Genomic DNA, 14,359 nt, shown 5'->3' on the forward strand with positions numbered 1-14,359 from the left:
ACAACACATTCTAAGTTAGTTCTAAAAATCACAGGATTTCCCCATTATGCTATTAGACGCCATTATAATTACATACAGTCAAGAATTACACAGCTACTGCCCGGCCGGTAGTTGTCGCCGGTTAAGGACAGCATCGATCGTGATTGGCAAACCTTCAAACAACGTACATATGATCGTACGTGCAAACCTACAACGATGATGTAGGATATTGATCGATTGTTATGCGTACGTGTACTTATTTGAAAATGATATCAAGTATAGCACAAGCTTAAAAAATAAGGGGGAAGGAATTAGCAAAAGATACCCACGCGTTTTGTCAACTGTTCCGTTAGTAAATTTCGATCTATCAAACAGAACGGAACTGGAGCTTAGAACGTTAAGACTTATAAAATCGTATTATTCAATAACCGAATTCGAAGTGGAAGTTTGCTTCTTGCCAGTGAACGATGAAGAGTGTGATATTGTGCCCGGTGATATATTTAAGTGCCCTGTATTTTGCCGGTGTGCAAGGTGTTCCAGTGAGATTTACTGATCCGGATGACGATTTGGATGAAACTATCCTTCGTGGTGCAGTAAATATCGGCCGGGAGATTAGTGGAATCTTTTTCGGGTTGGTTTTGTAGTGATACTACTCAGCGTGTATACAAATGCGTTACGGATTATTATTCTGCTTCCAGTGCGAGACCTTCACGTCGTAGGCCTCCAAGCACCACAACGACTACGACCAAGCGTCCTGAAAATAATGGTCCAATTTATTTTCCAGGTGGAAATGATGGGTAAGCCATTCTGCGCAGCGTCGTCCATTGAGTAAAATAATTGAACCACACGGTATAGGATTATTAGGGCCTTTTTTAGATCAGTTGATACAGCAAGACAATGCTGGTGAAGGGTTCGCTACCCGGTTCGGTTGAGAATTTTTTGAGTATCATTGTACTTGTCACACAATAAGGGAAAGCAAAAAGGGTACAAGCGCAGAAAGCTCTCTATTAAAAACTGTGGAGGTGCTCGAAGAACATTTAGTTGAGGAGAGACGTAAAGCTCCTGCTAGGAACGCCAAAGACGTAATAACATATGATAGATAATTGGATAGTGATACATTCTTCGGGAATTTTTTTTGTAAATCCTTTGGCAATTTTAAATGAGTTTTGATGTGTTTGATTTGTTGGAATTAAGGGTACTTATTGTTTTGGGGTTCAATTGATCATGCCTCTACTGCCAATATCTGTAGAATCGCAGATAAGCCGTTTTCAGCAAGCTGATTAAATTCTCCATTCATATTTTTTCCCTGAAAAATAAAAATAAAAATATCTGGAAGATTATGTAAAATAAAAAATAACTTGGTAACTAGAATGCGAGATACATTATTTTGATAAAAATCGTCGGCTTTATATTCACATGGTCATGAGTGAATCAAACACACTTCGAAAAAATCATGTAAATTTAGGTGCTCTGAGACTGACATATACGAGCGTCAATTTTGACATAAAATAGAGTCATATTAGACACGAAATTCAACTCAATCAAACGCACCTTTCGTCGAGTAACGTAATTTTCAGTTTCGGAGCACTTAATTTTACATGAAATATTTGTTTACGGATGATCCTTTATGTCAAATATGGATTCCGTCACGTGTAAAATTAGTTATTTCTAAGTGCGAACATATTAATTGCTCTAAGGTACACCGGAGCAAGAGGGACCGCGGGTTAAGTGGATCGGCCATTTTTAAATCTGAATGGTTAAGTGTTCGAAAAATCGGAACTGCATAGAGCTAATGGCGTAATACTGCTGATGAAGTCATTGGTTTTATGGAGTTTCCAGTTCCATCTCACCCACGTAAGTCTTCAGATTTCTAAATGGCCGTTCTCACTTACCTCGTGGTCCTTATTGTCACGGTGTAGCATATATGTTTTGTACATTATACAGGGCTGGTAGCGAGTCACTTTTTAGTGACTTGGTCACTTTTTTTAAGTCAGTCACTAAAAAGTTTTAAGGCCAAGTCACTAAAGTCACTTTTTCTTGTAATAAGTCACTATTTTCAACTTTTTAGCGTGAATTTATTTTAAGATTGATTATTCTTTGCGTTGTGACGTTTAATCGTCTTTCTCTATATACAGGATGTCTACTAGTTTTTCTGGATAAAATTAACTGAGTTTTCCAAGTAAGTAAGTCCAAGGTCTAAACATTTTCAATGTCTTGAAGTTTCGTATTCCATGTACAAGTTGAAGATAATGAAAATATTCAAAGTGCCAGAATTAAGTAAACAAATAAATGATTTATTTCAAGTTCGTAATTAACTTTATGAAAGATTAAACTTTAACTTTATGTAGGAAGTTTGGAGAAGTTCTGAGGAATGAAAGGAAATGCTGAAAATTTCAGTAAAGCTCTGTAAACAAACTGCAGGAACATAAAGGAAGTTAACACGCTGAAAATATGGGAAACTTACTGGAAGCTGTCAGAACCTCAAAGCGGTTCTTTTAGCATCCGAGACTTTTCAGGAACTTTTATTAAGTTCGTCAGTTGTCAAGCGAACTTAAGAAATTTAGAAAACTTGAGGGGTATTTTAATTTTTTTTAAGAAGTTCTAAGCACCTCATAAAAGCTAGATAGATTAAAAATCTATAATCGTAAATTTAGATAAATGATGTACTGAAAAACAAATCGTGAGCCCTTAAGATGTTCCGCGAATTTCAGAGAAGTAAGAGACATTCAGAGAATTTATGAAAACTTCAGAAATATTTCAGAAACTTTACAAAAGTCCAAAGAATTTCAAGGAAATTTAAAGGTGTTTACGAGAATTCTATTTCCTAGCAGAACCGAGGTCTTCAATAGAACTAAGAGCTTTATGAAAACTTCGAGAACATCAAGACAGGTCAGAGAATCAAAGGACAGTCCAAATAATTTCAAGGAAATATTAGAAACCTTAAGGGGGTATTCCCAATCTTTTGCCTTTTTTCGGACTGTTTTTCAATTAATTTTTTTTCAAGGAAAATGAATAGTAATGCGCCTAACTCTTTAGGATTCTTGTTTATTGAACATTAAAGTTTACAAATAAATTTTTTTCGACATAAAAAAAGACATTATTGACGTCACAAAATGGCGGCAAACAGACCCCTGTTCGCCGCAAACGCCTGGACGGGCGAAGACTTTTCTCTGGAACGGCTTCATCTGAAACAGTTTCGTGATGAAATTAATAATCTGCATAAGATTCTCTGGAGCTTCTCCCGTTGGCAGCAAAAAATCTTGCAAATTAACAAAATGGCGGCCATATGAAAAAACAGGCGATTTTTAGCCCGCTTTTTTGCAGCTTTAAGGTGCTTCAAACAATGTTAAATGTTAATATTTTTGGCTGAAAGTGGGAGAAGCTCCAAAGAATTTAATAAGGAACAAAATGCGCAAAGATTCAAGTCAATATCTCTTATAGTTTCTGAGAAAAATCTTCGCCCGATAAAAAAAAAGTGGTTTCGAGAAAAACGCGTTTGAAGTTTTGACTTTAGTTAAAACCATTTGGGGGTTCTTACCATTAGTCAGCTATGCCTGGACACCGAATTCGCTGATCGGAAAACGGCTTGGGGGGATGAAAGTATATAGTCTAAAGTACAAAAAAAAACGTGAAAAAAAAATTTGATTTTTTGAAAAAAAAGATCGGGAATACCCCCTTAAAGAAGTTTCGAGAAACTCAGTGAATTTCCAAAAACTTCAGCAAAGCTCCGAGAGAATTCCTGGAAATTTTATGAACATCCCGAAAACATGAGAATATTTTAAGGGTGTTATATCATGGAGATTTCAAGAACTTAAAAAAATGCGAAAATTTAGCTTAGTTGATTAGAGAACATCTACAAAGAACTTTTAGTAAGCAGCGTTATCTTCAAGAAATTCCAGAGAACTAAATATAGATATTTTTAATAGTTTAATGATATTCAGTGAAGTTCCGAGTACTTCGAGGACGATCAGATAGCTTCAAAATAATCCTATTAACTTAAGCAAATTTGCAGCGACTAACAAGGAGTTCCGTGGAATTATAGGGTATTCCAAGAATTCTATGATTGTTCCTAAAATGTCAGAAGCGTCAGGGAATTATGAATATATATCAAAAAATTTGCTGGATTATTAAACAAATTTAGAGAACTTCAGGTAAGCATAGATAAGTTCAGGGAAAAGCGAGTTTTAATAATGGTTATAATACTTAAGGAACATTTTTGAAACTCTAAGGCAAATTAATTGATTTCAGTAAAGTTGCGGGTTCTTAAAATATACTGATAAATTCAGGACAGTCTAGAGAACTTTAAAGAAATTCAGTAATCATTTAGGCACCAGGAAGTCTAGACTATTGAAGAAGTTTTAAATTAGTGTCGATAATTTAAGGGAAGTTTTATGAACTTCAGAAAAATCTTGAGAACTTAAGTGAAAATCATAGAACTATATTAATTATTTCGTTCTAATTTCATGAAAATTTCAGGAGCACAAAAGTTCTATAAATTTAGAAAAACTTCGGAAACTTCACAGAAGAACAGTGGTGAACATTTATTTGATGCGCCTTCTCTTAGGTCACTTTTTAGTCACTATTTTTACAACTGTAAGTCACTATTTGGTCACTTATTTATTCAACATGGTCACTAAAATCACTATTTCTGGCAGCAGTGGTCGCTACCAGCCCTGCATTATATCACTTACGATAAAAACCGGAGAAATAGACTTCTGTGACTTTGTACCGTGTAGCGGCGCCGGTCGTGACTGCTTCTCATTCCAAAGGGCCAGTCGGTACCGTCGGGATTTTCTGAGGCATAAAATTTCTGATCATGCTGTCGTTTGGAACGGAAGTAAGCCGTTGGTCCCGGTCCAATGGTTGATGGGTCGAAACGTAGGGTCCAGGTGTGGGAGCTGCCTCCCTGGCGTCGGTAGATTGGCACTCAGTACGGAAAACAAGAAGGAAGACAAACACATCAAGGAAAACAAATAGAAGACCGTACTTCACTTATACTTAGAAATTACCCACTGTTCTGCACTAATACCTGGTCATTCACATAAGTCTAAATAAAGTAATTCCATAGAAAAAGTTAGAGTGGATCTTAGAATTTAATAACAATTGGTTATTTTGTTCCTTATAGAAAAATATTGAACCCGTATTTTGTTATTTCGTAAAAGGGTAGTCTGAAAATTTAGTATTTTTCCTAATTTTATTATTTTTCAATCATAACTTTTGAACAACAGAACCGATTTTTTTAATCAAAAGGATGTGTCCCTGAGACCGACACATGTAAGCGGCCCTTTTGTCATAAGAATCAGTTGAAAGAAACAAGAAAATCAATTCAATCAAACGTTTTCTTCGTCGATTTGCTTATGTTTCGGTTTGAGAACACGTAATTTTACACGAAATATTTGTTAACGTTCCATGATTTACGTACAATATGGATTACGTCTCGTGTAATAGTAGTTATTTCTAAGTGTGTAGTATTAAGAAAAAAAATTGAATATGGACTTAATTTATGGGTTTACATTGAGAAACATTGACAACTTTATACTCAACATATTATTATATAAGCCTGCCAATTATTAAAAAATGAATATTTTTGAAAAGTTTTGATTTGTTTTGTAAGACCAAATTTTCAAGAAATATGTAACATGTAATAGTGCCTTGTGTCCCAAGACCATTAAAATAATGAAAATCGATTTTAATCAATGTTTTTTTTAAATGTAAAACTCGATGTTGGACTAAAAAAATCAGAAAATCAAATAATAATATGGAATCTACATTTTGCCTATATTTATCACCGGGTAAAATTGGTTGGTTGGTGATAGATATCAAGAGAAATCTTGATAGCTTTTGATTATGAGACTCCAATGTTAGCTTGGACGAGTTTCTCTTTACAGGAAAGTAGATTTTTCTGCATAATTTTCAATTTTATTTAATCGACGTTCAATAGCATTCCATATCAGTTTTTTTTCCTTGATTTGTTTTCCGTCGATCTTGTTTTCCGTGTTGAGCACCAATGCTACCGACGCCAGGGAGGCAGCTCCCACACCTGGACCCTACCTATCGACCCATCAACTCATGAACCGGGGACCAACGGCTTTACTTCCCATCCGAAGGAAGGCGTGATCAGAGGTGGTTATGCCTCAGAACATCCCGGCGGCGCCGACTGGGATTGAACCCAGGCCTGCGGGGATGAGAGGCAATAACGCTTACCACTACACCACCGGCGCCGCTATCCATATCAGTTTTAAAACATATCTTTTTATTGACTTGGTCACTAATTTCAAGTCAGTCACTAAAAAGTCATTTAAGTCACTATTCCTTAATATTTAGTCACTAAGTCTTTTTTTAACAATGAGAGTAAATAATTTGACTTTGAAAACTCACCTCAAATCACAGCTTGATTTAGTAACAAATTTGTGTTAGAAAGATTAATTAAAAATCAGTGTGTACATTATGACTGACAAGAAGATTTGCGGACAGACGGAAACGTTAACTGTTCAATTAATGTTGACGGAATCACTAATATTTGATTTTTTTTATCTCGAAATCATCATAGACCTGTCACAAATTGTCAAAGGTTTCGAAAAAAGTTCTAGACTCAATATTCTGGCTATTTTACTTTGATATCTTGATTTTTTCCTAGCCTAAAATCTCAAAAAATGGTCTAGGAAAATTTTCAAGTTCTCGAAATTTGTTCAAAGGCCAAATATTTGAAAAAGCATTGACACCTGATAGCTTTAGTATTTGTCCAAACACCAAGAAAAAAATCGTGTCACAGAATCTTGAGTTCCTTTTTAAGGTGTAAGGAAGCCTTAGTGTAAAACTTCAAAGGCACAAATGTTCGAGGGGGACGACTCTATCTACGAAGCAGAAAAGATTGTGTTTTGCTGTGGCTAGCTGCGCGCACGCTGAGTTGATAGAAAGAAGACTGATGATGATTCTGAAGATTTCCAGCAAAAAGATGATGCTCGATGCAAGTAGATGCGACAAATGAAAGAAGATTTTTCGAAGACTGATTCGCTAGTGTGAGATTTGTTGAGCATCTTAACTTGAGATTTAGATGTGTCGCCCCCCTCGCAAATGTTAGCTTCCACAAAAGATACAAATTTGAAATTGCTACTCCTTGTTTGCTGTGCTATTAAAAATAGAGAGTACCAATTCCATTAAACTGTATTGTTTTATTTTTATCTGGTACTAAAGAAACAAATTTCCGGGTCCTTGTTTAAGGAAAAAAAACATTATGTCCATGATCATAAAATGTTTTCTATGTTTCAAGCAAGAGCATTTAAAATGTTCAAGAATTGTGAACTTACATTCTATATGTTTAAAATAAAGAAAATTATTTCAGGCTGCACAATTTTCTTAATAAGTATGTCTAGGAGATCTTTAATGTTTAAGTCCCAGAAATTAAAAATATGGTCCAAAAGATTATTTTAAGTCCTAGACGCATTCAAATTTTGTTTTAGATCCGTAATCTTCCCATCTGGGATAATTTTCCTCGTTCCATAATAATGAGATTTTTTCTTAGACTGCGCGCTCCAAAGAAGAGCACGATGTTTTTATTAGAATACTCATGGCTATCTTAGATCTACATTTAATTATAGGCTGCAGTTAATCACGTTGTTAAACGTTTCGCTTCATCTATGCCCTAGATGTTTTAAAATTAACTGTCATAAAATTGTCAAAATTTGTCTAAATCCTTGAATATAAACATTTTTCTCTGTGCCTCAATTTTGCCATTTACTCACCAATTGCATCTAATATCAACTTAGTAAATTGTTTGTTTAAAAAAATCGAGTTAGACAAAAGAGTGCAGAGTGAGGAAATGGAAGTTAGAATTGAACCGTGCTTTTGCTTATTCAATTCATACTTATTTTTCAAGAACAAATTTATGAGATCCTCAAACCTTATTTTTTAGAACATGAAAAATGCACATTATGGGTTTTGAGTTTATAAAATTTCTCGAAAAGGCAATCGTAATCAACGGAAGATTGGGACCAATTCCGATCAATAAATGTCACTATTGGTCACTTTATTATTGTTTGAAAGTCACTATTTGGTCACAATTTTCATTATTTTGGTTTTGAAGTCACTACTATTACATCACATACCCACTACCATATGCCCTGACATATGAATCATACGGTTGGAACGATTGTTGTCCTTGATTTGAAAGTGTTATTTTTCATTGAACTAAGTGTCAATCAATATTTCTTTTTAAATATGTTAAAATGTTTCCAATGTTTGAAAATAATGATTTTCTGTGAATTTACCAGTGATAATAAAAAAGTGTTATATTTTCCTTAATATCTACTTAAAATATATTTCGTACAACGATTTATGGAACCCACATTTGATAAAAATATCTCCTAGAAGTTACTCCAAAGCCATTTAAGTTCCCCCAATAACTATATTTTCCAATTTGAGATTGCAAAGATTCCAAAAACTAAACAGAACTATAGCATTATCATGGCCTATTGATTTTAATATCATGAGTTTGTCAATTTTCTCTAATGTATGCATTCATTTTCATATTTACGTTTTATCCCAAGCAACATTGCTAGTTTTATCGAGCTTTTAAAGCATTCTACAAGTCTAAATCATTCTCTACAGAACCCTTATAAAACCAGAAATGTTACTTGGGATGGGATCAATTTACCTCCGAATTACGGTATTAAATTTAGAATTTCGTTTATTCTCGTTGTTTCAATGCTACATAAAAACAGTACCAAACAGTAAAAAGAATTATAAACATCCATAAGGCATTGATGCCTACATTTAGCGTCAATGTAGGCGTCAGTGCTCCAAAATCAATCTTCTTAAGAAAATTATTTTAGATGCTCAACAAAAAAAAAAAAAACTAAGCCATTCATCAGTTATCGATGTCATCAATGACCTTCATTTGAAATTAATCAAAGCTAATTTGCTGAAAGATCTTTTGTCTCAACTCAATAAATGGTGACCAAAAAGTTCAGATATAAATATTAGCAGAACAATGCATAAAATTAAAATCAGGAGTTCAGAGCTTAACTTTATGATTGAACGTAAAATGAAAAAAATTGTTTTAGCAGAAATAATATGATAAATTTAAAAACACATAAAATATTTACTCAGTCTCCAGCCCTGGTTGGACCATTTGGTAAGAAATCAATATTAAGGTTAAATATTTTTTTCTTTATCAGGGGTTATTTCACAGAAAATCATTATTTTCATAAATTGGAAACATTTTACCATATTAAAAAAAATAAAGAGATTGATTGAAACTTTGTTCAATGAAAAATGCTACTTTCAAATTAAGGACAACAATCGTTTCAACAGTATGATTCGGTTGATTGAAACCTGATATTGAATGCTATTGAACGTCAATTAAATAAAATTGAAAATTATGCAGAAAAATCTACTTTCTTGTAAAGAGAAACTCATCAAATCTACCATTGGAGGCTCATAATGAAAAGCTATCAAGATTTCTCTTGATATCTATCACCAACCAACCAATTTTACCCGGTGATCAAATGTAGTCCATAATGTAGATTCCATACATTCATTTGATTTTCTTCTGATTTTTTTAAAAACAAATTATTATTTTTTATGTCAAGATGGTCAGAGAAAAAATACGATCGCGCATTTGAAATTAGAACTTTGATAGCAAATAATATGGGGCCCCTATGGGTAGCTGGTGGACCCTCCGGATCATAAACTAGGCACTGTTCTTGATTTATAGATTTTCAAAGTATGTGATTTTTGGAAAAATCAGAGAATTGAACCGTTACTGTCCAGGCCGTCGGTTTCTTAATCACACTAAAGGCCGGTATCCACCAGAGAAAATTACTAGATTTTTTTTTCTATTTCCCTTGCAAAGGCTTTTCCTGTTTTTTCTTGCGATTGTCCTCAACCGTAAAAAATTTCATGGAAAAAGTTTACTGTTTATATTTTTTTGATTGCTTCGATAATTTCCTTATCATTTTCTTATACGGCGTTCTTTTTGCGATGCTTGTTTCAAGAGTTATCAATTTTCAAAGTTCCGACCAAAACTTCATCCAACATTTTCCGGAAAAAATAGCCACTCCGAAGTTTTTGATTTTTTTAGATCATATGAACAAAAACATGGACCTATTTTCAAGTACTTTTAAAGCAGCAATGCGTATAAAAATTTTCACAAAATGATAGATCAACAGCCCATCTAGCTGCTTTGGATGAAAAGCGATTAAATTTTGTTTGAAAAGTCTATAAAAAATTGCTATTTGTCATATTGCCCTGCTAGCGCATTTTGCACTATTTCCCTCTACCATCATAAAAAGTACGTGTTATTTTGAGCATGGTAGGTTTTAATAATTAACTAGACAAAGTTTCCAGAGTTGTGAACTAAGAGTCTGGATTTCGCTACATTACGGTATACGTGGTTTTTGAACATCCTAACTCTGGATAAATCCCAAATGACAATCTTAGGGCCAGATCTGGAGATAGTAACCCTATTGCATTAAGCCATCAATTGTCTTTGCTTTTAATATCTTCCCAGAAGTCTGGAATACATTAATGATACCCAGTTAATACAGGTTTGCCTTAATTCCTTTTCACAGCTTTTCGGTGTCTGCAGCCGGAGCTGGAGCCCAGACAGTTCAGCATGGTCAGCATGGTCAGACGGGCGCAAGCGGAGCGGCGGCTAACGCTCAATCTGTCACCGTGACGGGCCACCAATCGGGGTAAGAATTAACAAAAAGTTAAAGAATAGCCGGTATCCTCATATATCTTATACCTACAAATATATACGTTTAATGTCCCGCTTTCACATTCGCATTACAGCTTTGGAGGGTCTGCTGCGGGCGCTAATGCTAATTCATTGACGACTGGCAGTCATAATGGGTTTCATGGAGGCGCGTCTGGAGCTGCTGCTAATTCGCAAAGTTTCAATGGTGGATTCCCAGGGTAATTAAATCTATTCGAAAAAAAAAGCCGCGCAACATGTACGGTCTAATTGTGCGTAAAAAGTAGAATATGGTATTCCTGTCATGTGTGGGGTTTTACGCTTTTAGCTTCTAGTTTCAGTGGGTTGCCTATTTTCGATATTAGTTTATTCAACGATATATTTGCCTGCCTTGAATCGGAAATAGAAATTGCTATTTCAACTCTAGATTAGGAATATCGTTCTCACATTATTTTTATGACTTGGAAGAGATTTTTTTTTATAATGCGTTTATTTTTCCAGGCTAATTTGCTGTAGCTTTGCGGAGCCGATATTCATTGTTTAGATTACAAAATTAATTAAAACTAACATTAGTAAAGCGGGAACCGATTACTCACGGCTATCTCGAGGTTAGGGGCAACAAATTGTAACAAATGGATGGCAGGGTAGGGATTGTGAACACAAGGTTTGAAGAGCAATGTGCTCTTGATCTCGAACTAAGCGACACTCTGATGAAAAAGACAAACATGGGGGTACACCGATGGGCAGCTAACAACTTGGGAGAACACAAAATGACACTAACTACTAAATCCTCAGATCTATCCGTTTTAAAAACACATAAAAACTTAGAAGAGATATTAATTCGTAAAAGAGCATAATATTTGAAGTAAATTTGAATCAGTTATTTTTTAATAGATTTAATTTTTAAGGTAATATATTAAAATTTTGAACTCGATCAGTAAATCGAGCTAAACATATGATACATTCTACCAGAATGTATCCACGTTTTAGCCGGGGTTGATAGATTTTTTTTTATTGTAACTGAAAATAATGAAGAGAACCCCTAAACATTATTGCATATGTGGGAAGTACTATAAGTTTCGTGTAAGAATTGATCATGAGTTTCTGATTTGAGTAGTTCAAAATGATTTGTTGAGCGGTTATGTTGCGTGACGTTACAACGTTTTGCATTACTAAACTACTACTCCTTAACAGCTATTCAAACATGTTTTGATCTATCAGATACTCTTGATCAATTATTATAGGAAATTTAACAAACTTAAAATCTGCAATAATATTTAGGGGTTACTTTTATTTTTTTTTTCAGTTACAGTTACGGTTCATCTAAAACATTGTTTTAACCCGTTGTAACGTCACGAAGAATGTCTCATATATTATGCAGAATATAACATATGTAGAATGCAAAGTTGGAAAAATCAAGATGATAGGTGTTGCGAAAATTGTTAGGGAAAATTGGGGTAAGACGGACATCGTGTCACTTCACGGCAAATACGAGAGTTCACACCGAAATTTACATCACTTTGTCGCTAGACGAATAAATTTTTCATTTTTGTTTATGTTTTTACATTTGACAGCTCCCATGACAAGTAGAATATTCTGGAATACATTAAATATCGTAAATTAAAAGTGAGTGTGACAGAAATCAATTATTCAATAACAATCAACTGTCCGTCTTACAACTTGTGGGCTGTGTGGTGGTGCGGCTAGCGGTGTGTTAGGGCTCGATTCCAACTCCAGTTAGTGGAACTTTGGTTAAAATGAAATTTACTTACTGTATTCCCGAGCAAAGCTGAAGATCAAATTGATCAAAGTTTGCTGCTATGATCTAACTTTTTGCGGTACAAGCACATATCGTCGATAATTGTTGTGTATTAGAGATCGAGCAAAACGACAAGTGAGGGGAATGGATTCGAAACTCAAATGTCTACACCCCAAAAAAATCGGAAAGACTTGAGTTTAAATCTAACCGGGATTAGTCATGAATTACCTTAAATTTGTTAAAAAAATAAATAAAACAATAATCGTTAGTTGAACCACAGATGACATTAAATTAAATTTGCAAAAAGACATTAACAGCAGTACTTGAAATTAAGCTGATTTAATTTAAAAAAAAAACTCTTGACTGCATAATGAAAGCTTAATTAGCAAATAATGAAAGCATGTTAGCATAATGAAAGCTCAGAATTATTTCGTGACATTGGAAATAAAATTGATTTTTGATATTATGATAGGATCAGCAAATTTTAATATCGATTTGCTGTCTTTTTGTTAATCGACTTTGCTCGGGTTACTACTGGGTATTAGGATTAGGTTTGTGCAACCTCTCATTGAAGGCGGTGTCGAAAACAAGATTTAATGTTAATATAATGATATATAAAGATATATTGAAAGGAAAAGGAATCCAATATTCGTCTAACATCATTTTATTACAGATCTTGCATTGCCGTGCTGTCTCAATAGATAAAGATAGAATTGATTATTTTACTCAATCAGTAAGGAAAGGTGACCATTTTTAGAAATTTTAAGATCCTAGTTTTAAAAGCTTACTTTCCCTTATTGTGTCATGTAAACTGTTATAATAATGAAAATAATAATAAATTGACTTCATTTCAGCGCCAGTGTATCGGCTTCCGGCGCCAGTGCTAATTCCATGAACTCTGCTAATGGAGTGGGCACCGCTTCAGCAGCTAATGCTCAGTCAGCAAGCTTTAACTCAAGATACCCAGGGTGAGTAATGCAATTGTAATGTATTTGTCTATTTATCATAACTCATTCAATGATTACCAGCTTCAGTTTCACGGGTTCAAGCTCCAGTGCCAACTCTGCAAGTCATGGGTTTGGATCCGGCTCGGGCGTAGGGCTTGGAAGCAACAACGGATATATCGGAGGATCCGCAGCTGCTGCTAATGCGCAAACGGCCAACATAAATACAGGAGGGTTTGGAGTATCAGCATCCAATGCTAATGCAAATTCCATAAGCCAGCAAATTGGGTAAGCCGTTCTTCACTATAGATTGTACACATACTAACTTTGTTTCCATCTAAAGAGGATTTGGTTCATCCAGTTCGAATGCGAATGCCAACAGTTTTACACAAGGGCTTGGGCCGAATGGTTTCGGTAGTAGTGCGGCCAATGCTCAGTCTAATACATTTCAAAGCGGTGGTCCATTGGGATCCTTTGGGGCATCTAATTCAGCTTCTCAATCGCAAGGATTCTCGGTAGGAGCAGGAGGTATATCCGGTTCAGCAGCTCTTTCCGGAAGTCAAACATACAGAGTTCCCTATCATAAGGATATAACGTTGTCATATTCGACGGGATTTTCGACCGCTGCGAGAGAAGATGGAAATCATACGTTTGCGAATGGGAATTCTTTTACGGTAAATTGATTGAAACTGTGGTAGTTACACGGATTGCTGTAGGCTGTGGCATCTGTATGATATTAGAAATATAAATGAGATTTCTTAATCGATACTCTAGAAAATAAAATTAAACGCCAAAGTATTTGATGATTCTTGTTGTTTTTTGCTAAGCGTCCGATTCTGCCGTATTCTTACAACGTATATATATATATATATATATAAGTTCATCAGTTTGTGGCCCTTGGGCCTAAGCGAAGACACATATCAAGTAGACTTTCAACTTTCCCGTGTTTTCATACGACCGCTATGAGACAGGCACAATCAC

At 34.8% G+C, this 14,359-nt stretch overlaps 1 protein-coding gene across 1 annotated transcript; it reads left to right on the forward strand.

Annotated features, from left to right (window-relative positions):
* Positions 1-398: 398 nt before the first annotated feature.
* LOC135698111 (ATP-dependent RNA helicase glh-2-like) lies at positions 399-14,127 on the forward strand. Its single transcript, XM_065217973.1, has 7 exons — positions 399-610; positions 678-776; positions 10,551-10,673; positions 10,774-10,896; positions 13,289-13,402; positions 13,463-13,666; positions 13,722-14,127. The coding sequence occupies exons 1-7, from the start codon at positions 447-449 to the stop codon at positions 14,059-14,061; spliced, it is 1,167 nt and encodes a 388-aa protein (XP_065074045.1). The 5' UTR covers positions 399-446; the 3' UTR covers positions 14,062-14,127.
* Positions 14,128-14,359: the final 232 nt, after the last annotated feature.

The sequence above is a fragment of the Ochlerotatus camptorhynchus genome, unplaced genomic scaffold (genome assembly GCF_037179485.1).
Source record: "Ochlerotatus camptorhynchus isolate MF236.1 unplaced genomic scaffold, CSIRO-AGI_Acam_v1.1 ptg000008l, whole genome shotgun sequence".
Lineage (NCBI taxonomy): Eukaryota > Metazoa > Arthropoda > Insecta > Diptera > Culicidae > Ochlerotatus > Ochlerotatus camptorhynchus.

What these genes read in the sequence shown, in the direction of transcription:
- LOC135698111 (XM_065217973.1), top strand. Translation starts at nt 447, where the DNA reads ATGAAGAGTGTGATATTGTGCCCGGTGATATATTTAAGTGCCCTGTAT. An exon ending in TTCAATGGTGGATTCCCAGG is followed by an intron (nt 10,897 to 13,288) that starts GTAATTAAATCT and finishes ACTTCATTTCAG; the next exon opens with CGCCAGTGTATCGGCTTCCG. An exon ending in TCCATAAGCCAGCAAATTGG is followed by an intron (nt 13,667 to 13,721) that starts GTAAGCCGTTCT and finishes TTCCATCTAAAG; the next exon opens with AGGATTTGGTTCATCCAGTT.